The 24,325-nt window shown below is 36.7% G+C and overlaps 1 protein-coding gene across 6 annotated transcripts in view; it reads left to right on the top strand.

Annotated features, from left to right (window-relative positions):
• Positions 1 to 24,325, top strand: part of MAP3K4 (mitogen-activated protein kinase kinase kinase 4) — a 68,938-nt gene that overhangs the window by 26,854 nt on the left and 17,759 nt on the right. For 2 of the 6 annotated variants that reach the window (XR_001874567.1, XM_017813741.1), the window contains exons 5-17: positions 1,922 to 2,068; positions 4,236 to 4,393; positions 4,793 to 4,909; positions 5,330 to 5,429; positions 5,516 to 5,599; positions 7,801 to 8,067; positions 9,935 to 10,084; positions 11,100 to 11,261; positions 13,800 to 13,933; positions 15,493 to 15,571; positions 17,900 to 17,978; positions 20,163 to 20,259; positions 21,133 to 21,249. Coding sequence is in view for 4 of the 6 variants with exons in the window: in XM_017813741.1 (XP_017669230.1) it covers positions 1,922 to 2,068; positions 4,236 to 4,393; positions 4,793 to 4,909; positions 5,330 to 5,429; positions 5,516 to 5,599; positions 7,801 to 8,067; positions 9,935 to 10,084; positions 11,100 to 11,261; positions 13,800 to 13,933; positions 15,493 to 15,571; positions 17,900 to 17,978; positions 20,163 to 20,259; positions 21,133 to 21,249 (1,691 nt within the window). In the remaining 2 variants the exon portion in view is untranslated. The remainder of the gene's footprint in view (positions 1 to 1,921; positions 2,069 to 4,235; positions 4,394 to 4,792; positions 4,910 to 5,329; positions 5,430 to 5,515; positions 5,600 to 7,800; positions 8,068 to 9,934; positions 10,085 to 11,099; positions 11,262 to 13,799; positions 13,934 to 15,492; positions 15,572 to 17,899; positions 17,979 to 20,162; positions 20,260 to 21,132; positions 21,250 to 24,325) is intronic. The other 4 variants (XR_001874568.1, XM_017813744.1, XM_017813742.1 and 1 more) reach the window with 3 other exon arrangements.

Raw genomic sequence — 24,325 nt, 5'->3', positions numbered from 1 at the left:
TGTACTACTAGCAAGTCAGTTATATTTAAGAAAAATATATCTGATATTCAATTGAAAGTATACACACAAAAAGAAAACTAACACAGATTATATGATTCTTACAATGTGCTTTTTCTTCTCTCCTTTCTCTCTAGCTTCATTTTTAGCCTTCTTGTCCATATTTCACTTTCAGCACTAGCTTTGGTAATCCTGGTGATGCTGTAATATCAGAGAGCTGTTCTCTTTTAATGGCAATTTGCCATTATTTGGTGGTAGTGTGGTACCTGAAGAGTTCAAGATGGTTCTCAAATTCAGCATTTGTGCTGAGAATTGAATGGACGTATGTGCACGTGGGTTATTTGTGTTTAATCATTCAATTAGGTATTGTTTGTCTTGCCCCACCTGCTTTGAAAAAATGATTTATTCTATGAACTCCCTAAACAAAAAGCAACCCATCACACAAACCAATAATAGTGATAATATTTTCAGTTTAAGCTGTGCATTTTTTCATGTGCTCATTATACATTGTATTTTTGTTTGCCCATTGCCTTATGAGTGTCAAAAGTTGACGCTTAAAATTAGAACTACAGGTTTTTTGTAAATCCTATATTCTGTTATTTAATAGCATGTCCCTATAAAAGAGTATTATTTAAATAAAACCCTATATTTTTAATGAAGTTTTGTGAGTTTGTTTTGGAATAGACTTGGATCAAATGGCAAAAAAAAATCCCCATAGGTTAACACAGATTAAACTGGATGTTATTGACTGGAGAGTGAAAAAGCACGTTAATTTTTAAATATATGACATGTTAGGGATATAAAAGTGTTGCTTTGGATTTCTACCTTATAAGAAGTTACTTGTTTTTTCCTTTTCCACTGAACTTGCTAAGTTTCAAACACAGAGATCAGACTATTAGCTTTGTTTCCTCTGCACACTGGGGAGCAAAACATGTCTTCTGGACTGTAAAACATTCCAAAGACTCTTGTTGTGCTAAGAGCATTCTTATGTTTTTTGCTGTTGTGCCATTATCATTTCTCATACATTGACTCCACTATATTGATATATTACTTTGCCAGGATAGCCATTGTAGAAGATTTTTAAAAGCATATTATCCAACCAACAATTCCATTCCCTCTGACCCTCCAAACCTCTCGTCCTGTCTCTTGATTTAATGAAGCTGTTGCTCAGAAAAGATCAGGGATTGTCAGACCTGAAGACTAATAACGATTTCAGAACCATACACACTGAGCACTGGAAGGACTTCTGAAAGAAAGGCATTTGTTAGTGTAGGTTTGAAAGCATCCTTACTCTTTGTGTTTGTGCATGTCTCTTGAAATAAAGACTAAGCCTTCAGGGAGGCGTGACAGCTGTTTGGCCAGAGGCAACCACTTCTACATTTGCTCATGTTAGTTTTACCCAGGGAAGCAACAAAAAACCCCATGATCTGTTTTCAAATCTGGTTTGGATTTTGGAGTTATGGGCATCTGCCCAGTCGACTAATAGTGAATTTGCTGTAGTAAAACATGTCTCACAGGTCTCTAAGCATATGTAAAACACATTGCATATTATTCCTGACTTGCTTGCATTTAAACTGGTGATATGATGACTGTGAACCCTTTTGCCCCTTTATAAACTAATTATCCATTAAGTTGCTTGCTGTGGCCCTGTGCAGGGAGTAAAGTCTGAGACATCTGCCTCCATCTTCATTTACAGTTATGTAGTACATCATGGAATTGCAATTAAATAATTCTGGAAAACTAGTCACATCTTTTCTGCAGATATGTAGAGCAACCATAATCATTTCAAAAAGCTGTAGAAATCACGTAGTGACAAACTAACTTATTTAGGCAAAGTGAACTGACAAATTAAACTTTCAGTTCCCAGGGAGAATTTAAGAGTAATGTCTTGACTGATGGCAGTTTTTTTGTTTTTCTCTTGCAGCTAGTGAGAGAGTGTAAGGAGGTTTTGAAGGGTGGTCTGTTAATGAAGCAATATTACCAGTTTATGTTACGGGAGGTGTTAGATGACTTAAAAAAGGTTGATTGCAACATTGATGCTTTTGAAGAGGACCTACATAAAATGTTAATGGTAAGCTTCAAAAAGGAGAGTCCAATTAAATGTATTAGTCTGAATACTGCTAATAAATTCAAGTAAGTCTATTAATCTGAATACTGCTAATAGAAATCTGTTAAGTTAGGTGTAATTATTGGGAGTTTTTTGGGGCTTGGTGGGTTTTTTTGTTTGGTTTTGGTTTTTTGGGAGTTTTTTGTTTGTGGGTTTTTTTTTGTTTTGTTTGGCTTTGGTTTATTTTTTTTTGTTGTTGTTCTACTTTGATATAATGTTATTTATTGTTTTAATGGACTTGTAAATGTAACAGAAGCCAAGGCTGTCTTAGCAATTATTTTAGCAATACCCATTTTTGTTTACTGAACTGTGGTAAAGTATACTTGTAAATAGCCTGTATTTACAATAAAATGGTTCATATATAGATCTGTAAATTCAATGCGTTCAAGCTAAACTTTTTAATAAATTTTTTACATTGAATAAAATTAAATACGATTTTTTGACTAACATAATCTCTTACTGCCTTGATATTGCATTCATGCATTATTGATACCTTATTTTTAATGTGTATTCATTACTACAATTAGTTAAATGTACATTTAAAAGAAGTATTTTCAAGAAAAACACTGGGCCTCTGCAAGATACCAAATGAAATGTATTTTAGTAAATTTAGTTTAACAAGCAGTCACATTCAAGGCAACAGTAATTTATTCTTCTGCACTTTGTCCTTATTATTCTGAGGGGCAAAAAAGACAACCCAAGATACACCTCAGTACCTCACCACTAGTGTTTTGTCAGCAGAGCTGTTGGGACCATCTGTTGCTGAGCATTCACGTATTTTTTCCATTATGTGCTTTTCAGTGGTGAAAATGTACTGTTTTACCTAAATTTTTTTATGCCCCATGCCTGCCTTTATCTGCATCTGAAATTTTTATACATTTATAGCAGAAATTGCCTGGCTAGGTGAAAGTAAAATGGTTCATCTTGTTAATTTTGAAATTCCTTACCTGTTTTGTTTGTCCCCAGTATGAGAGACATGGACCTGCTCAAGCAGGTCCAGAGGAGGGCTGTAAAGATTATCACAGGGCTGGATCACCTTCACTATGAGGACAGGCTGAGTTTGGGTTGCTCAGCCTGGAGAAGAGAAGGCTCTGTGGAGACCTTAGAGCACCTTCCAGTACTTAAAAGGGGCCTACAAGAAAGATGGAGAGTCTAGTGATTGTCAGGGAAGGCAGTGATGAGATGATGGGTAATGGCTTTAAACTGAAAGAGGGTAGGTTTAGATTTGATATTAGGAAGAAATTCTTCACTGTGAGGATGGTGATGCACAGGAACAGGTTGCCCAGAGAAGGTGGAGACGCCCCATCCCTGGAAGTGTTCAAGGCCAGGCTGGATGGGTCTTTGAGCAACCTGGTCTACTGAAAGGTGTCTCTGCCCATGGCAGGAGGGTTGGAACTGGCATTATTATAGTGTTGTCTGAAAATACTTGAAACCAATAGAAAGTGTCTTAACCATTTCTAAGGAGAAATATTACTGTATGTTATGGATTACTGAACTGAAACAAATTACAGTTAATTTTTTGGCATCCCATATGATCCTGAAGGGCAGATGTTTGAAGAACAATTGTACTTACCTGGATTTTTTAAAACAGTAGTATTTAAATAAAGGTGAGAGATTAGACTTGATATCAAGGAACACAAAGTGTAATGTACAATTTCAAAAAGCTGTTTATTGCACTTATCCATATCCAGAAGGGTATGTTCCGATAAAACCTTTTGGAGGAATCCAGTCAATGACAGATATAGAGACTGTTTTATATATATATATATATATATATATATATATAACAGTATATATACAACATATAGAAACTCTGGCCACTGTGGATACGCACTGATAAAATGGTGAATAGCAGTACAGCAAGCAAGGTGGTGATACTGTCAATATTTTCAGAAAGGTATTGTGGAGACATAGAGTTTAATACTTCAGTAGCACTTTCTATTTCCTAAGCCATAAATTGCATCTTTTGCGTGGAAACGTGGAGCTCATTTTCAGTCATAGCAAATGAAAATTGTTGTAGAAATACCTTCTAAAAATTGTGTAATACTGAGATTGTTGATTTGAGAAGTTCTGTTCTTTAGTTGCATGTTAGATAATAACTTCTGTTTAAATTACCTCTTTTGTTGTACAGGTTTACTTTGATTATATGCGAAGCTGGATCCAAATGCTGCAGCAGTTACCTCAAGCATCTCATAGTTTAAAAAATCTGTTGGAGGAAGAATGGAATTTCACCAAAGAAATAACTCCTTATATAAGAGGAGGTGAAGCTCAAGCTGGAAAACTGTTTTGGTAGGTTTTATTTAATTACTCTGATTATGGTGTTGATTTGTACCAGATAGGTATTCAAGTCAGCACTTGTTCAAGATTCCCAGATTGGACTTCTTGAGGCCTCAGTAAGCAGCTGATAGTCTTTGTGAATTTATAGATTATTACAATGACTGTAGCTATAGGATGCAGTATGTGCAGGTGGCCTTGACTCTGGCTATAACAGAAATTACTGCTTCTATGGAAAGTCCTCATTCGTGCTAGCCCTGTGCACATAAAGTAACTGAGGGCCCCAAGACGCTGCTTGTTTCTGTAGGAGGACTTGGCAACACAGCTCTCTTGCATTAGACAGAGTAGGAAGAAGTTTAAGGTGCCATGTTACTGGAGTAAGACTCTGAAGTTCCCCCATTTCTGTTGCTACAGTGATATTGCAGGAATGCTGCTGAAATCTACGGGAATTTTTTTAGATTCTGGACTACAAGACAGTTGTGATGAATTTTGGGCCAGTGCCGATGACAGTACTGCATCAGATGAAATCAGGTATTAAGCCCTTTGGCTTAATAATAACAAACACACTTACTCATGTTTCTATACCTCTGACAGGTACATAATGTATTTTACTTCTTAGAATACAAACTTTGTAAATGCAAAGCTCCATAGACTTTATTGCTGTATTTTTGTGTGCAGTAGTAATGAACTATCATTTTATTTGTTTGAAACGTAGTAACCTTCTCTTTAGTTGAGGGGATGAGAGATTGTTTATGTAAAGATATTTAAATTAAATTTTCTTATTATCAAAAATATACCTGCACAAGCTCAAGTTATTTGTCAGCTGCTTGCAAATATTTATCTTCTCTATGCTTTATTAACATATATGTAATAATTCTTATTTTCTAGTGGCTATATAAATGCAATATTATTTATTAAAACATTGTGACTTCATTTCTGCCAATGTTTCAGGAGGTCTGTTATAGAGACCAGCCGAGCACTGAAAGAGCTGTTCCATGAAGCTAGAGAAAGAGCTTCCAAAGCTCTTGGTTTTGCTAAAATGCTGAGGAAGGTAAGTTAACAGAGTGTCATCTTATTTATATGCTTTAAAGAAATTTAGTCTGAAAGCATATTCTTTTGTTTTGTCATTACTTGCAGGACCTTGAAATAGCAGCAGAGTTTGCATTGTCAGCCCCTGTGCGAGATCTTCTGAATGCACTGAAAACAAAAGAGTATGTGAAGGTAAATTCACATAGGTAATAAGGTTTAGAGGCATAAAAGTGAAGTGAGGATGCTAAGTAAAAATGTCAAAGGACATTGACATGATTTCTGTTTTTTAATGGGCCATCTCTCTCAACATGTAAAGTGTCATGAATTTAATATTGAATTGTGGTAGTCAGATTATTTTCTGTACTTGTGTTTGTGTGAGTGGGAATGCTAGTCTGTGTTTTGGGAAATCCATGTCTTAATCCCTTGTTTTCACAAATATTCTCTTTGTGACTGAGGAAAAACCTTTTTCCTGCACTAGTACTTACTCATTTGTGAGAGGGGGAGTAATAACACTAAGTAGTGAGTGCTATGAAACAAATGCTTTCAAATTTATAAGGTAAATGGATACATGAGTAAATGAACATGTTTAAGTAGATAATCTGAGACTATGGACCTGTGTTTTGCTTCTATAAAGCAAAAATATTATAGTGGAGATCTTCTAACAAGCTTCCTTGAGAGTACTAAGGACATGAGAAATGCATGGACCATATTCTGTTCCAAAATAACTGTTGCTAGAAAACTGTTGTACAGCAAAAGTAAGTTGAGCCCTTGGTGCTTGATATTTACTGCATAATAAATTTCCACATCTGTGGTGTTGCAAAATTCCTTAAAAATTCCTAGGTCAGCGAGTCTTTATTGTAGTTTGAATTTACGTAAGTCATTTGCTTCAGCAGATCAAATGTATTTGGATCTGCTGTTCTTTTTTATCCTTCCATTCATTTAATATATGTGTAATTCCTGTTTGGGAAATAATGCTCTAACTTTTGCATGACAAAATTCTTGTTAGATTTATACAAACTTCTGCTAAGAGTAGAAATTTCTTCAAGGGGAGGCCATCAAGTTCATAAGAGAGAAGTTCATAAAGCATTGTTAAGTACATGGATGAAACATCTGGTTCAGCAGGGCCCTGGTCTGTGAATTGTGTAATAATCAGAAAATGGCTAGGGAAATCAGTATATATTTACTTTTAAAAAATATTTTCCCCCAAGTATCAACTCTTGGCAGTTTTACGACACCATATTAATTTTGGTAGACCTTTCAGTTAAAATCGTGTCATTGTTCTTATGCACGTTTTGAAGAAAAAATTGAATCTCAAGTTTGAAACATCTGTGGGTTACATGATCTAGATAGGTTATTTGATTCTCAAGATTTACCCCTCTATGTGTATTAATTCTCCCATTTTTTCACCACTCAAAATGACACACATTTTGATGATGAACACTTTAAATATTGGCCCTCTAACATCATGTGGGGAGTTTAAATTTTTAACCATCTTTTCAGTCAGATGCTCATTAGTTTTGGGAATCTAATTTAGCTTTCAGTAACAACCATCTAGTTTTTTGCATTGACCTATAGATAAATAATGGTTTTAAAGTATGTTTGCCTAAAGGTAGAAATATTGAGTCCAATATTTTTCTTAGCTTGATGACATCACAGTCTGAAAAGAGAGAATTAAACTTCACTGTGAGTCAATTACCTCATGTCAGATCAAAGTATTGACTGTTTCACTGTTTTCAGTCTGTTTCTGATGCCTGACTTGGTTAAAGTATTGCTACCAATGTGACAGATATAATCAGAAGTAGTTTTTCAGTAGTATCAGTAGTATTTTATTAAAAGAGAACTCTCTTAGTGAACTTAATTAATCTGGCTTTCATTAACACTAAAAGAGCAACTGATACTTTTTGAGCCAGATTTTTGTTTACTCTTATCTTTTGTAGCCATTGAGAGACGTGTGGGTTCCGAAGGAAATTTTTATTCTTTTAATATTGCAATCTTAAAAATGTGTGCATCATAAATTAGTGTTGACTAATTTACTTTATAAAATGTGTGTGTATATATTATACATATGTATGTACAGATACATAGTATATGTGTGAAAATGGACTTTTTTGTAACAAGATTCCTTTAGAAAAATATGTAGAAGGATCAATTGAAGGTACAAGGAGAGATGTCACTAAAAATTGGTGATGTAGTGGATTGAAAAATAAATTACAAATTACATTGCATTTTAAATTTTAGTGCAAAAATGGCTGGATGTGTTGTTTTAGTATGCATAGAGTACAGCTTTTTAGGATAGAAATTCTCACTGTTGCTTAAATAAGATTACATATATCTATTTTATCTATTTTATGTATCATAGAAGAGACTGAGAGATTTTAATTTTTTTTCTACAGATACAAATTCCTGGACTCGAGAGTTTACAAGTATTTGTACCAGATAGTATTGCAGGGGAAAAATCTGTGATTTTGCAGCTCCTTAATGCAGCTGCTGGAAAGGATTGCTCCAAGGATTCAGATGAGCTTGCATATGAGGCCTATTTGCTTATGACCAAGCACAGTGACAAAGACCACGAATTAGATGACAGCTGGAGTGCATGGGAGGGTCAGCCAGTCAAAGTAGTGCCACAGGTAGAAACTGTTGATACACTGCGCACCATGCAGGTGGGTTTGGTCTTTTTCCCCACTGTTTGTGATCTCCAGACTTCTATGAATGCTTACCTGTCAGATTAACTGCAGTAATTTAAGTGAGGCATGTGTCCTTTTGTAGGTAATAAAGTTAAATTTAGAGATAGGATTGATTATAAATTGTGTTAAATGCAAATATTAATGGGATTGTAGCATTTCTGGGCAGGATTAATCTCTACAATGTGCATTTTTCAGGGTTGGACTTTATAATAAAGAGATACTTTCAGTATTTAGTTGGGTGTTCAGTATCAGAAGTGTGGATAAGACTTGAAAACTACCTTTTGTTAAGAAGTCACCAGTCTCCAAGAACATGTTGTGTTTGCGTGCTTTCCACATGCTGAGGTGTGAAACCAGTTACTTTTGATCTTGGTTGAATTGTGACATTTAATGTTAAGTTTCTGTGGAAGTTACTGGATGTTCAACAGTTCTGCAGGAAGAAATCTTTCCAGTCATACTTTCCTTCATCCCAAGCCAACAGGCGTTCCCTGGCAGCAGTTCTGCAGCACTCTGGCAGCTGAGCCAGCTGCAGCTCCCTGCCCCTCCTATTCTCACATCCTTATGTTAAGCTAAGTGAATTTTCCTTTTGGTATGTTATGCAGTTCTGTGGATCCCTACCATAAATGGACTCTACTGTCCATGAAGAGAGTGACTTTCCATGTCACTGTGCATGGCCTTTAGCGTTCAGAGGGCTCTAGCAATTACAGGCAGTTGAAAAAATCACTCCTGTACATACAGCTGTTTTTAATGTGCAAGTATGTTACTTCTTGTTTGCCTGTTGTTCAGATTGAACAATAAATAATACCCTTTGATTAAGTGCTTAGAAGTTCATTGGACTTCTAGCAAAGTTAGTATTTCTTTCAGAAAATGAAAACACCAGTAGATGAAATTTGGTTTGCAGATGGTATTCTGACATATTTAAGTGCACGTAAAACACTGTCTTTGTATGTGTTTATATGTGTATAGCACTGTCATTAGTTTTTTTAAATCCAGGATTGAAAGGTTAGGAAGTAAGAAGTCTTTCAGACAGATTGTGTCCTGTGTTTAAAAAAAAAACCCACGTTTTGATTGCAAACTAGAGAAGATGTAAGGTATTATTTAAAAAATACTCATCAAATAAAAGAACGCCATCAACACTTGAAGAATTTTGAGCATGAAAATATTTGGAGATGAGGTATTGAAAATTGGGATGAAGTAGGTCCTGTTTTGTGAGTGACTTGTTGCAGATGCATTGTCTATAGCTTGAAATCAGCAGAGCTTAGTACATGACTCTGCTACAGCAAAGGCAGCACTATCTGGGACTGTGGTTTTATACACTTCTGCAGTATCAGAGCTCTGGTTTCCAAACCCTATTCTTACATACTGATAATTTTCAAAATTTGAGCAAATATTGTGTGTTAAATCTATACCTTTCCCTGCTCAATAGTGGGCTTTTGTCCAGAAGTATATCGCATTTCTTGGATAAAACCTGTTTTTGTGATGGTTGTTACTTCCATCTGCTTTGAGAAAATAAAGTACTTTTGCTTAGCTGCCGCTGCTTTTGTGTATAACTAATCTGAAGATAATTTAATACAGTGTGTCCCAGATTTTTCCAGAAGTGAATAGGAGTATATTCCCCTTGAAAACTTGCTGTGGCATTTGCCCTGATGGAACTCTGCTCACAAGATGACAGCTTATTGGGTTTAGTTGCCAGCATCAAGCTTTTCTGTGTCTTCATGAATAAGTGACAAGAGAGGCCTTTGATATTTTAGAATTTAAAAATAACTGGTTGGAATCTGGTGATATGGGACACGTTTTTATAGAGGCAGTTTTGTTTATAAGAACTAGTGGTGTCTTGTTCTTCTAGGTTGATAACCTCCTCCTTGTAGTCATTCAATCTGCCCACCTTGTGAGTCAGAGAAAAGCTTTCCAGCAGTCTATTGAAGGGCTCATAACTCTGCGCCAGGAACAGACATCTAGCCAGCCAATCATCGCCAAAGCTCTACAACAGCTAAAGGTAAGCAATTTGAGATTATTAGTCAAAATTGATGGCCTTTACTCACTGATAAGTAAAAAGTGGAAGAAGATTCAATTGCATATTCTGCAGTTGTAAGGTATGTGCCAATCCTTTGTGGACTTAACTTTCAGTACAATTTTCATTCTGTTTTTGCAAATGACTTGAGTGTGTTTTTGAGCTATATTAGTGTAGTCATTTCTGCACTTGGTAACTGGAAAACAAGTCCATAATGCAAATGAAATATTCATAGCAACAGAATGAATGCATCTTTGTATGATGAGCACAATTGAATTGAAAGAAAATGTGTGATTTTGTTAAAAAGAAATTCTGTCAAAATCAATGATCTGCAAGAAACAACTTTTCCCATATTTGAAGATGGTTGCTTTGGGATGTAAAAGTGGGTAGTCTGTTTATTTTCTCTTGGTTTTGGCTTGGATTTTCTGTTTCTCTTTATTTTGTGTATGACGGTTTGTTTTTTTGTTTGTTTGTTTGTGTTGCATGAGGATTTTCTTTGGTGGGTTTGGGGGTTTGTTTGTTTGTACTCTGGAGGACCCAGAAAAGCGAAGATTTGTTAGGTTGAAGTGGCAGCCTGGAGTCCCTACATTCAGTAGAATCTGTGTCCATATGCCAAGGTGAAAATAGAACTAAAGACTTGGTCACATTACAGATAGTAAAACTCATTTTCTCCTTTCCCATCTGTCTGGTTTTGGTTGGATGTTTTTGTTTCATTTGGGGTTTTTTTGTTGGTTTCCCACTCAGCCTTTTGCCGTCTTTGTTTTTAAAGTTAATCTCATGCAAGCAAACAAACTTTATTATAGTACTTAAGTTAATTATAAGACTTGCTTAATGCAACTGCTGGACAGTGTTTATTTTTCCAAGATGAATGAATTCTTGTGGCATTAAAGTACATTTTCATTTAAAATAATGTAATTGTTAGATTCATGTTTGTCTTAGTCTTGTCAACTGGAGAATATAAATAACACTTTGCTCTCCATCTCTTTTTGTTGTTACTCAGAATGATGCATTACAGCTATGCAATAAGATAAGCAGTGCCATTGATAGAGTTGATCACATGTTCACATCTGAGTTTGATGCTGAAGTTGATGAATCAGAATCTGCCACTTTGCAGCAATACTACCGGGAAGCCATGATTCAGGGTTATAATTTTGGGTTTGAGGTAAGGAAACAAAAACTTAATGACATATGTGTCTAGTAGTTTTGGTAAGAACCTGTTGAAATTTCTGGTTTTGCATTGGTGCAAATAAGGTAATTAATAACTCTGTGGAAATACAAATAATTAATAGAACCAGATAATTATTTAGGTTGAAAAAGACCTTTAAGATAATCAGTTTTAACCATTAACCCAGCACTACCAGGTCTACCACTAAACCATGTCTACATCTACACATCTTTCAAGTACCTCCAGGGATGGGAACTCAGCCACTTCCTTGGGCAACCTGTTCTAATGCCTGACTGCTCTTTCAATGAAGAAGTTGTTCCTAATATCCAATCTAAACCTGACACAATTTGAGGCTGCTTCCTCTTCTCCTAATGCTTGTTACTTGGGAGAAGCAACCAACACCCACTTCACTACAGCCTCCTTTTAGGTAGTTGTAGAAAGCAGTAAGATCTTCACTGAGCTGCCTTTCTCCACCTAAGCAACTGCAGCTCCCTCAGCCACTTCTCATAAAACCTGTGCTCCAGACACTTCACCACCTCCATTGCCCTTCTCTGGACACACTCCATCACCTCAATGGCCTCTACAAGGTGAGAGGCCCAGAACTAAGCACAGTATTCAAGGTGCAGCCTCACCAGTGCCAAGCCAAGTACAGAGGGACAATCACTGCCTTAGTCCTGCTGGCCACATGATTGCTGACAAATGCCAGGGTGCCAATGGCCGTCTGGGCACACTGCTGCTCACGTTCAGTGGCTGCTGACCACCACCTTTTTCGCTGAGCAGCTTTCCAGCTGCTCTCTCCCCTGGCTGTAGCACTGCATGGAGTTGTTGTGACCCAAGGGCAGGACCCAGCACTTGGCCTTGTTGAACCTCATACAGTTGGCCTTGGCCCAGCAATCCAGCTTGTCCAGATCCCTCTGCAGAGCCTTCCTACCCTCCTGCAGATCAGCACTCTTGTGAAAGTGTTGCCTGTGAACTTACTGAGGATGTGCTCAATCCCTTTGTCCAAATCATCGATAAAGATATTAAGCAGGACTGGCTGCAAAACTAAGCCCTGGGGGACATCACTAGTGACTGGATGCCCATTGAATGTAGCAACACCCACCACCATTCTCTGGGCCCCACTGGCCAGCCATTTTTTTATGCAGCGAGCAGTGCACCTGTCAACACCATGAGCCACCAGTTTCCCCAGGAGAAAATGCGGCACTGTGGAAAACTGATGTCAAAGGCTTTGCTAAAATCTAGGTAGATGACATCCACAGCCTTTCCCTGATCCACTAACTGGATTACCTTGTCATAGAAGGAGGTCAGGTCAGTCATGTAGGACCTGCCTTTCACAAACCCATGCTGGCTGGGCCTAATCACCTGGTTGTGTCCTGTACTTGTTTCATGATAGCACTCCAGATGATCTGCTCCATAACCTTCAGACCGACAAGTCTGTTGTTGCCTGGATCCTCCTTCCAGTCCTTCATGTACATGGGCCACACACTTGCTAATTTCTAGTCAACTATGACCTTCCAGTTTAGCAGAACATCATAAAAATATGGGTTGATTCAGAAGTCTTACATGAAAATAATTGGAAAACAACAGATGAATCTGTTAAATCTGATAAATATATTAAGTTAGCAATGCCTGGAACTCTAAAAAGCTTTTAAGAACTTGATGATTTCAGGTGTAGTCTTGTAGGCTCTGCTTCTTCACAGCATTTTAGATGAAATCAGAATCATTAAGGTTGGAAAAACCCTCCAAGATCATCAAGTCCAACCTTGGATTGAATGCCATCATGCCTGTTAAACCATATCGCACAGTGCCGCGTTTACTTATTTTCTGAATACTTCCAAGGACGGTCACTCCTGGACCGTGGTATAACTTGGCTTGTCACAGTTTTTCAGCCTAGAATAGCATAATAGTGTACTATGAGGCATTCTTTCAAAGCTTATGGTAGTTCCTTAATGCAGTGCATATAGCTTTTGAGTGCCTGCCTTAGAGTGCAAGCACTGTGTTATGCTCAGATCCTTTTAGTGAACTATTTCACTATTTGTTTCCTATGCACTTCGTAAAAAATTAAGATTTTATCATACCTTAACATACTTCTAGGGATAGTCTTATAAGAAACAGTGTTTATTTGATTTTTTAAATGTACATGTATAGCTATCCCCTAATGTTACCTGCAGTATAACTAAAAATAAACACTACTTTGCAGTTCAGTCTCTCATTACAGAACTGAGCGTTCATGTAGGATGTTTCTTCAATGATGTGTACACTATTAACCATCAACACTCGCCTGACATGCACAGAAGAATGCAATATGTCTCAGTGCTGCCCCTCACTATAACCTATTTTGTATCATATACATTTCTTGATTTTATTTTTTTCCTATAAATAAGCAACTACTTGCATAAAATAATTTTCTTTAAGAATAGGATGTGATTTAACATACTATAGAGTTTTTTTTAGCCTGCAAATACTCCAGTGGATATTGCAAACAGTACTTTTGTTTTTATTAATACGTGAAAAGTAATCTTTAGTTTCTTACAGTACCATAAAGAAGTTGTTCGTCTGATGTCTGGAGAATTCAGGCAGAAAATTGGAGACAAGTATATCAGCTTTGCCAGAAAATGGATGAATTATGTGCTAACAAAATGTGAGAGTGGCCGAGGCACTCGACCCAGGTAATAGCCAACTTGTTACTGCCATGGTAGTTTTTGGAAGAGCTGAAGGCTCGGGCTCAAAGAGTTGGAGAAAATGGACTGACATCTGGCTGGTGGCCAGTCACTAGGGTGTTCCTCAGGGCTTAATTTTAGGGCCAGTTCTTTTCAGTGTTTTTATCAATGATCTGGACGTAGGAGTTGAGTATGTACAAAATAAGTTTGCTAATGATACTAAATTAGGAGAGCCATTGGTTCCCTTGAGGGTATGGAGGCCTTACAGAGAGAACTTAATAGATTATGAGTGCTGGACAATAACCAACCTTAAGAAATTCAACAAGGATGAATGCCAGATTTTGCACCTGGGGTGCTGTAACCCTGGATGTACATACAGATCAGAGGCCAAGAGTTTGGAGTGCAGCCCTTCAGAAAGGAATCTGGGGTTTCTTGTTGATGGTAAACTTTGAGTCAGCAATGGGCCCTGGTGGCAAAAAGAGCCAGCCATATCCTGGGATGCCTTAGGCACGGTATAGCTAACCAGTTGGAAGGAGTAGTAGTACCACCATTCCACCATACTGCATTGGTGCAGCCTCACCTTGAGTACTGTGTGCATTTTTGGGCTCCCCAGTCTAAGAAGGACATAAAAATATTGCATGTGTCTAAAGAAGGGCAACAAAGATGGTGAAAGGACTAGAAGGCAAGATGTAATTAGGAGTGCTTAAGTGCTCAGCTTAGGGAGGAGGAGACTCAGTTGCTGTCTGCAAGTTCCTCATCTCTCTGCTGACAGGACTTGAGGAAATGGCTTAAAGCTGTGTTAGGGGAGGTTCAGATTGGGTATTAGGAAAAAGTTCTACACTGAAGGAGTGGTCAAGCCCTGGAACAGGCTCCGCAGGGAAATGGTCATGGCCCCAGGCCTCTCAGTGTTCAAGAAACATTTGGACTATGCTCTTAGATATATGGTTTAAGTCTTATATTGCCTTGTGTGAAGTCAAAAGCTGGACTCTGATGATCCATGTGGATCTCTTCCAACTCAGGATATCCTATGATTTTATTGATATTTTGTCGATTGCAGCTGCTAATTCTAGTAGGTTTAAGAGGAATCAGTGGGGGAGAGCAAGTGGCTGAAGATACAACTCACTCTAGCCAAGTAACTTACTTGTTCTACTTTACCAGTCTAGGACATGAAACCACTGATGCACAGTCACTGCTGATCAGATAGTTGGGAAATCTTTAGCATCCTTTCAGTCTTGTTTCAGAAAGGAGAATTTAGGCAGGGAACGTAGTGGTTTTGCTTGTTGCTCTGAAACATACTGTGGGTGAGTTGATGATACTGTTTCCTGAAGATAGCACACATATGGGTTGAGATATCTAGCATGGCCTGCCCACTTTATTTGACAGTGCCTTTGCTAAAATCAGACTTCATCTGTATGTAACTGGGCAAATGTATTAATACAAGTTAAAATTTTTACTGTTTACGTATTAGTCCAACTGTCATTTACTATTCTTGGACGTGGTTGAAACTCTTATGATGGCTTTAGCTGAAGAGGACTTCATTTTCTGTCTTTTCTTTTTCTTTGAGATAGATGGGCAACTCAAGGTTTTGATTTTCTTCAAGCCATTGAGCCAGCATTTATTTCAGCTCTCCCAGAAGATGATTTCTTGGTATGGAAAAAGTTATTCTGCTTATGTTTATTTGTAAATGCTTGTAAAGCTATCAGTATTGTTTTCAGGGGTACTTTTTATAAAACAATGTCTGAATATAGATGCTGTTCTAAAAAAATTGCTCTTGTATATCACTGATGCTGATATACAGGTGGTTAGATTCTAAAGAGAGTAGGTTTGTGACTGTTGTAATAATGTTTCAATTTGCTGACAAGTTACTGGTACTGTCTGGGGAGGCCACCTCTCTTTGTGTCTTGGGAAAGTTGTCAGCAGCTTTTCTACAGTGTTAGAATTTGTAGTTGTCATAATGAATTTCTAAATGTAAGGTTCTGAGGCTTAGTTAACACCCAGAGTTCATCTATGGGTATGAATACAAAATCACAATTGTTTAAAGATGTTTCTTCAAATTATTCCAACGTGAAACTGACTTTAGGGCATCTTTTGTTTATACTGTGAAAAAAATAATATACTATAACTGGCTTTTTTGTGTGCTCTGCCTTCCTCCTTTTCCTGTGGAAATAAAATTCTGAGAATTTATTTCTCTGATCTTGGTACACTACTACAGATAAGTGAAAGCACAGTTGCCACAAAATAGCAGAATATGAGTGTCAGCACCTCTGATTTTTATTAATTTCAAGATGTGTTATGAAATGCCAACCACAATAATCTTGTGTAATACAGAAATTATGTAGTTTAGTAATTTCTCACATGTATTTTTATCAGGAGCTCTCTAGTAAGATTTTTGTTAGCCCTCTGTGTGTGTTGCTGAGCGAGGGTTGTCTGTCTTGATGAGAAAGTTAAGCTTGTGTTTGGAATACACAGATTGTCTTTAGGAAGTAGCCCTTCAACTCTTTTTTCTTTGACACAGTTTTTAAAACAGACTTTGAACAAGTGGTAGAGAAAGGGGGAACCCAATACCTTAACTGCATTTTTGAACTTTTTCTTTCTTAATTTCCAAAACTGAAATACAGTTAATCACTTGAGGTCACTTTGATTAATCTGTATAGCACAGGTCACAGCATTTCACCTAGAAATGGCAATGTCAGTCCTAACCTCTTACTGAGAGATTATCTATCTATCTATCTATCTGTCTGTCTATCTATCTGTCTATCTGTCTATCTATCTGTCTATCTATCTATCTATCTATCATCTATCTATCTATCATCTATCTATCTATCATCTATCTATCTATCATCTATCTATCATCTATCTATCTATCATCTATCTATCTATCATCTCTCTATCTATCATCTCTCTATCTATCATCTCTCTCTCTATCATCTCTCTCTCTATCATCTCTCTCTCTATCATCTCTCTCTCTATCATCTCTCTCTCTATCATCTCTCTCTCTATCATCTCTCTCTATCTATCAGATAATACCTGATGCCTTGGAAGAATGATGATCTAGATTTAAACTCTACATTTCAAGATGATATTCTAGCTCAGTCTGGGTTGGTAAGATATGCCAGACCCAAGCTAAACACTTTTTTAGTTCTTGGTTTTGTTAGTCTAGCTTCAAGTTCCTGATCTTCACTAAGTTTTTGAATTTCTGGAAGAAATCTTGACTAGTCTGAGTGACTGGCATACACAAGTGGGCTTCATAGCAGCTCTACCAAAGAACATAATTTTACTACCTTATTGGGAAAACAAATTATATCTCTGGTGTTCTGACAAGTAAATTGAACAGAGGAAGATTTAATAACTTGTCCAGGGTTACATACACAGTGGATAGTACACCTAATAATTAAGCTCAGATTGCCTGAGCACCAGTTCCATGATTTTAACTATTAAAATCCCTTTCATGAAAGTTTTGCTAGCTTCATGGGTACATAAGAAAATTGGATTTCTTTTAATATGTAGGGCTTCATATTTGTTGTTTTACAGACTTTGATCTTATGATTCAGACCATCAAACTCACCTAGTTTTTTTTAGGTGTCTTCTTGGGGTGGGGTGAGGGGGAGGGCAGAAAAGGTTGTAACAGCTTTTTCCAGCAAGCTTGATTTTAAATTTATTAACAATGGATATTTTTAAGTTCCACTAGCTTTACATTATGAAATGTTCTTTATGATATGTCATTGTTCGGTTCTTATGTAATTTTGACAAGGACAAAAGGCAAGACAAAACTAAGACTTCGTAGCTTAAAAAGACAATCAGTTAAGTCAAAACCCTAATGCTGATCCAAAAGTTTAGTATAATAGGTAGAATACAAGGGATGCTTACTTGACAAATTACATACTAACTGATGTAATTTTATTACTGTTAGCTTTACCATATGACTATCAACCCTCTTGTAACAAAACATCACAACGTTTTGTTTGTTTTGTCTAGAGTTTACAAGCTCTGATGAATGAGTGCATTGGCCATGTTATTGGAAAACCTCACAGTCCTGTTACAGGTTTGTACCTTGGTAAGGCAGAAGTTACTGGCATTTGTTCTGGAGCTTTGCTGCTGCTGTTACAGAATTTTGATTGTAAAGTACTTTTGAAATGTTAGAAATACCAATAAAAGTATACTTAATCTTTTTGCGATTGTTCATGTGAAACCATTATTGCCTGACTGGTGGTTTTACTCCGGAAATTTCAAGGCTTTACGAATGCTTTCCTCTGATTTTATCCTTGAATTTATGTGACGTATTACAAATCTTCTGGGAAGGGGCTGTGATTTTTAAAGGTTGGGTAAAATGATTATAACTTTACTTTCATGTAAATGCTTTTAAGAAGGCATTTACAGCTCCTTCTCCTAAACTTTCATCGTGGCACTGCAGGCATTTACATTTTTGATGGACTTTATATCATTGAGGTACAAATGAGTTATATGGGGGTTTGTTGATAGAGCTGTGTGAAATAGTTCTTCAATATAAAGTTTGTCATAGTGTAAAATATATCTTTATAGATATAAATGTTGATTTCAGTAGAGCGAAATCAACATATTTGATTGTGTATCTTGAGTAAAGAATATTTCCTCAGCTATTCTTCCCTTTTACACAACTTTCTCAGTACTTTTTCTCCTCTCAACTGGTTTACTTTTCAAAATACCATGTCATCTTTTTTTCTTTCTCCTGATGCCCACTTCCTGGGCAGGCTTGATGACAGAAGATGTGAAGGGAGGGTAATTTGACTCTGGCAAGAGGAGGTTTTTCAGTTTTGATATAATCTCTATGAGAAAGCCTTATAGCTGAGAAACCTTTGGCAATAAAAGTCAGTCTAGTCCTCTGGAAAGAAGCATAGTCTAAAATAAAATGTATCCAAATTCTGTACTGTGATGTAAAACCTGTATGTTCACTTTTGATACTGTTGTTGAGAGGGAGGCCCATTTTAGGTGAATGCCTAGCATGATGATGCCAAAGTATTGAAACTCTTATAAATGCTACTGCAGACACAGCAGATCACACAAAACTGAATTGCTCAACAGCTTTTGTCTCAGAGGCACAGGGATGACATGGATGGTGCAGACTTGAACAGCAGTCCAAAACTTTTAATATATGTGAAATAAACATAGCTAAACATAAACTGTATTCTGGCTGTAGATATTGCAGATACCCATTCCTATCTCGCGATGAGGAAAAAAATAAGACTTTCGAGTTCCATTTGCATACCATATTGAGGGACTGAAACCCATTGTGATGTTTACCTCTTTTTCCAAAGCTGAGGATCCACTTGTGTTCACACTACTGCCTCTGGGCACATAACTGGGTATTGCCTTGTGTTTTATCCTGTCTTTTGCTTTGTGAAACAGCCTATGTCCACCTAGGGGGGTTAGGTTCTGCCTTCTGGGTCTTCCACTAGTATATTTGTGAATTATAACAGTTTGACTAAGACCTGGCCCTGGCATCTTTTACTTGTCCTAGTAAAGCAAACAAGGCAGAAACTCAGCTCACTGAGATGAACCTAGCCCGACAGAAAGTACTGACTCATGGTTTGATCAGCTATCTTGTGATGCGACTGGCACAATATTTTTTCAGAATACTAAAAGAGGAGTTGAGGGAAGACACTGCAGACTGCTGTTAGAGGCACTGAATGAGCTAGGCATGAGGATAATTTAGGTTTTATCTTGTCCCTTTGTAACACTTCCTTGGGGCAGACTGTCATGGAGGGTATTAGTATGGGTAAAACTGTCATATGTGGTTTTTTTCCCCAGCTCATTTTGCTTTCCATTATTGTCTGAGAAAGCTAATTCTGATGCAAAGGAAACATAATGATGCTGTTTGGTTTTTTAAATTATTACTTGGTTTGTTCATATTTATTTTGCAATAAGATAACAAATTATGTTTAACTTGTGAAGTTAAAATAATGAAGTTGTAGTTTTAGTGAAGTATGTACACATTTCCTAGTTGCTAGTTTTTAATTACTGGAGAATTTTCATTATTTTATGGATGAGTTAAAGGATGTGATGATATGAAAAGTATTAATACATCCAACTGATTTAATTAAAATCGGAATAATTTGTATTTTTCTTAAAGGATAAGAAAAAAATGTGCCAGTTCACACTTAATTCTGTAAAATAGGAATTTGTTTTAATTTTGTGTCTTGAAATGGCCCTAGCAGAGTTTTTCTGACATCTGAGTAAATTTGATCCATTTTTATGTTTGCAGCTGTTCATCGAAATAGTCCCCGTCCTGTGAAAGTGCCTCGGTGCCATAGTGATCCACCAAATCCTCATCTTATCATCCCCACACCTGAAGGCTTCAGGTACTTAGCATTAATACAGCATTCAAACTGGTTTGTCCCCTCTTGCCTATGCTGACTGTCAGTAAGTGGAATGCCTTTTCTTTCCTGTTGAGGGGAAAGCAAATAGAAAAAATTAGCATGTAAGTGATCTGAACTTTATAGATGTACTTGTAAGGACAATATGGTTTCTTTTTCTTGATGCTTGCCCACCCCCTTTTTATTGGTGCATGCTTTCTCACTTTGTAGTCATTCTTATCCCCTTTGTATTTCCTGAAAACAATGTTTCAATGTAAAAAGCTGTAATTCAGTGAAAACTGCTCATTAGCAAGACTTTTATTTCCTCCCCCACTTTGAATATCTGTATAACTGCCCCGTGACAGTGCTTTCTGTAGTTTAGCATACATAGAACTTAAAAACATAGCATTCTGAAATATGGTGGCATTTCTGCGTCATTACCAACCTGCTGTGAATAAGCTTAAAACAATGGATCTTTTCTCTTCCTTTGAAAGAGTTGGCATGAGAATTAATGCAAAAGCAGTTTTAAAAAATTTCAAAATAAACATTGCCATGCATAATTTTACACAGACAGCCTTATTTTTCAAGAAGATGAGAACAGTGACAAAGTCTACACTGATTATTTTTCTTTTTTTCCTTTGGAAGTCACTTAGCTGTTGGCAGAAACTAGTACCACTCTAAAGATTGGAAATTTTTATTTTGAGGATTATTATTACTGTGCGTATTGGCAGCTCATGAAGCCTCTGAGACGCAGAATTACTCGGCGTAATTCTTTACGTACTGAAAAACTTTTAACGCAGGCATCATTATACAAACTTTCAACTCCAAACATATTTTTTTTTTTTGAACTGTTTCCTGAAGTTTTCCTTCTTGCCACAGCACACGGAGTGTCCCTTGTGACGCGCGGAACCATTGCGGTGTTGCTGTCAGTCGCCCCGCTCCTGTCGGTAGCGACTCAGCCCAACCCAAACCTGTCAGCAGTGCAAATGATACCAGGTAGCTCCGCTCCGTGATGTAGCAGTCTCATCCTACATACATCACCCATGTAACTGTCTTCACATACTTACATCCTAGTAGATCATTTGCACTCTCATCATGTCTTCCACTGGCTCCTTCATTCATGTTTGACTTGAGCAAAATCATGTGTCTTGGAAATCGATGATAAGACCACTTTCAGATTAAAAATGTCTGAACAAGGTGGTAGTTAAAAGCATGCAATTCTGATGTAAATTACAAGTTTGCTCAGTAAAAATGTCCATGAAATGAACATATGCCAGTCAGCTCATTGGTATAACTTTACTAAATAATTAATATTGATAACTAACACTTAGAATCATAGAATCACTAAGATAACTGTAAGATACTGATAAGCCCAAGGATTTTCAATTTTTTTTTCATGTTAGCTGATAGTTTTGGTATTGTTGTTGTCTGCCATAAATATTTTGAAACATAATGTAGTGGCAAATGCAAAATTAAAAACATGAGATTTCAGAAGGATTTTTTTTCTTTTTAAATAATTTCTTGCTACACCTCTGGCTTCTTAGGGTGATACAGAATAAATATGAAAGAAACCATTCCTGTATCAGGATATGCCCACTCTTATATTGTCACAAGTGACTTTTTTTTTTGACAGACCTATCTTTCTTGAGTTTTGACCTTCAGTTTGGCCGTTATAGTTGGTATTTCTTCTTCCCATACCACAGTCAGACCATTGACATGCCTCCCAGTTTTACTCTTTTTTTTTCCCCCTGCACACTCCCCCTCCCCCTGACTCTGAAAATCCTGCTCTTCACACAGTGATATTGTCTTAGGATTTATAAATAGCTTTTTAGATTCTTATTTCTGCTGCAGAGTACCAAAAGTTCCTTTGGACAGAGGTTCATATGAATAAAGACACATATCTGACTGTATCACACAGCTGTAGAGAAAAGAAAACAAGTAGTGAAGGAACAACAGATTAATGGTGACTGTCAGGAAAACGTCATAGTTTGCTTTGTTACCAGATGCACAGCAGAAGCATCCATTAAGCTGTGAAGAAGGAAGGAAGTCATCACTTTTTATATACAATCTTTCCTTCAAGTTTATTTTTATTCTAAGATATAACTTGCACCCTACAGTAGCCTCTAGATGTACAGCTTGTGCGTCCAAGCTATTTTTTTTTTGAATATATATCCTGAATTTTTGTCATTCAGACTACGTATTTTATTACCTATCTTTCATGCTTCTGCTTTAAGCTCCCTGTTGAAAAAGACAGAGTAGGCAGTAGTCTGCAGCATATGAATACCCCTTTCAAGTAAGTAACATTCTAGAGAATTTTCACTGAGGGGTTCTGGCAGCTTAATAAGCTGACAGTGTGATGGTTAATTGGTGTTTATGATTTTGACGTTGCAGAACTTGTTCACTTGATAGTTAAGCTAGTCTTTACACAACATATGAAAGGGATATTTTTTCTAGGCTGTGTACAGCACTTTGATCCAAGGCATATTTTTAAAGTTAGTTAATTTTTCAAAAGGGAGGTAGGAAGCTAGTTTTTAATAGTTGTAGGCCTTGTTGTGATTTTATACCACTCAATACAACTGTCAGGTTTATAATTTGACACACTTGAATATGATGGTATATTCTTTTAATGTTTTCTGCATTTGTCCTACACAAATATTGATAAAAGTGTAAAGGTTGGCATTTTGACATTTTCTTGTAGTTCTAGAAGATACTGATTAAGGAGGAAAGAAATGAGAATTCTGCCTCTTAGTTCCAGTCAAATGAATATTGCTTTCACGGGCTGTAACATGAAAGTTGCTGTGAATGCAGCATTTTAGTCAAATTGTCTAGGCCTGTTTTTTAAAGACTTGTATTTTTCTTGGAGCTCTCAGATTTTACTTTTCTGATGGTTGTTCATAAAATATCCCATGGTTTTATGTTTTTGTTGTCTTTTTTTTATGCACTGTCTGGATTTTTAAGTAGTGTTTAGTACCCTGTATGTGCTAGGAAGAATTTGAAGAAAAAAACTACTAAAGCAGAGACAGGGTTTTGGAGGCTGTTAGGGACTTTCAGGGATTTTGTTTATTGAGGAAGGCAAAATACTACAACGTAATACATTTCTAGCATTTTTTATTTTAGTATGGTTAAAAGAAAGTTGCAGACTTTAACACATTGCAGTGTTAATTATGGATTTCATTAATTTGTGCTCCAAAAGAGAAATGGAATCTTTCGGGTCAAGAAAGCGTTTTGTGGTTTTGTATGCAAGGTGTGGAGTCCAGCTGCTGGAATAGCACAAAGACAGAAACTTTGTACACTTTCCAGAAACTCTTTAGACATTTAGGACATGATTATTAGCAATAAATATCTATAAAAAGTGGAATCTAGGAACTTTGTAGATGAGTTGTACTAGGCAGTGCATAGTGCACAAATGCCACCATAGTTCTGGTGAAGTTTTACTTAACAAAAAAAAAAATCGATTTAAGATAAGTAGAAATCAAAATCCAGGGCAGTGATACATTGTTTACGTTGAGCTTTCTGGTGTTTATACATTTACACTATGTTCATGCTAATAACCTGTTTAATTTCTGAACTAGCTGGCGTTATTATTCATAATTTTATTATTTATCCAGGCCTGAAAACAAAATTTATCAAGTGTTCTTCTCTTTTACTCTACTTAATGCCTATTAATGTCCATAACTGGACACAAACAATAAAAGATCTCAGTGATTAAGATAGGCTTGAAATGGGTTTTAGACAGCTGCATTCAAAGCTGGGATACTTAAGGTCCTCTGTTCAGCTGCTGACTCATTTTAGAGGTGGTTTAGCTTTGCTTGTTTTTAAGCATTTTGTCATCAGAAATTGTTGCTCTGTATGTGCTGAAAACCACCTTATCCTTCTTGCTGATTAAACCCTCAACTTCCTGAAGAATGAGGATTTTTCACTAGTTCAGTTTCAGTTCCTGCTCAAACTTATAAAATCTAGTTGAGCAGTAGTAGGGAGTGCAAAGCAAACATCATATGGAGAACATTTGCATAGGAATAGTGTCTTCAGTTTTGGCTTCTGTTCTCAAGATTGTCTTCTCTCTTTTTTTTTT

The sequence above is a fragment of the Lepidothrix coronata genome, unplaced genomic scaffold (assembly GCF_001604755.1).
Source record: "Lepidothrix coronata isolate B3197 unplaced genomic scaffold, Lepidothrix_coronata-1.0 Scaffold42, whole genome shotgun sequence".
Classification (NCBI taxonomy): domain Eukaryota; kingdom Metazoa; phylum Chordata; class Aves; order Passeriformes; family Pipridae; genus Lepidothrix; species Lepidothrix coronata.
The sequence above is the reverse complement of the archived record's forward strand: the minus strand, read 5'-3'. Positions and strand labels throughout refer to the sequence as shown.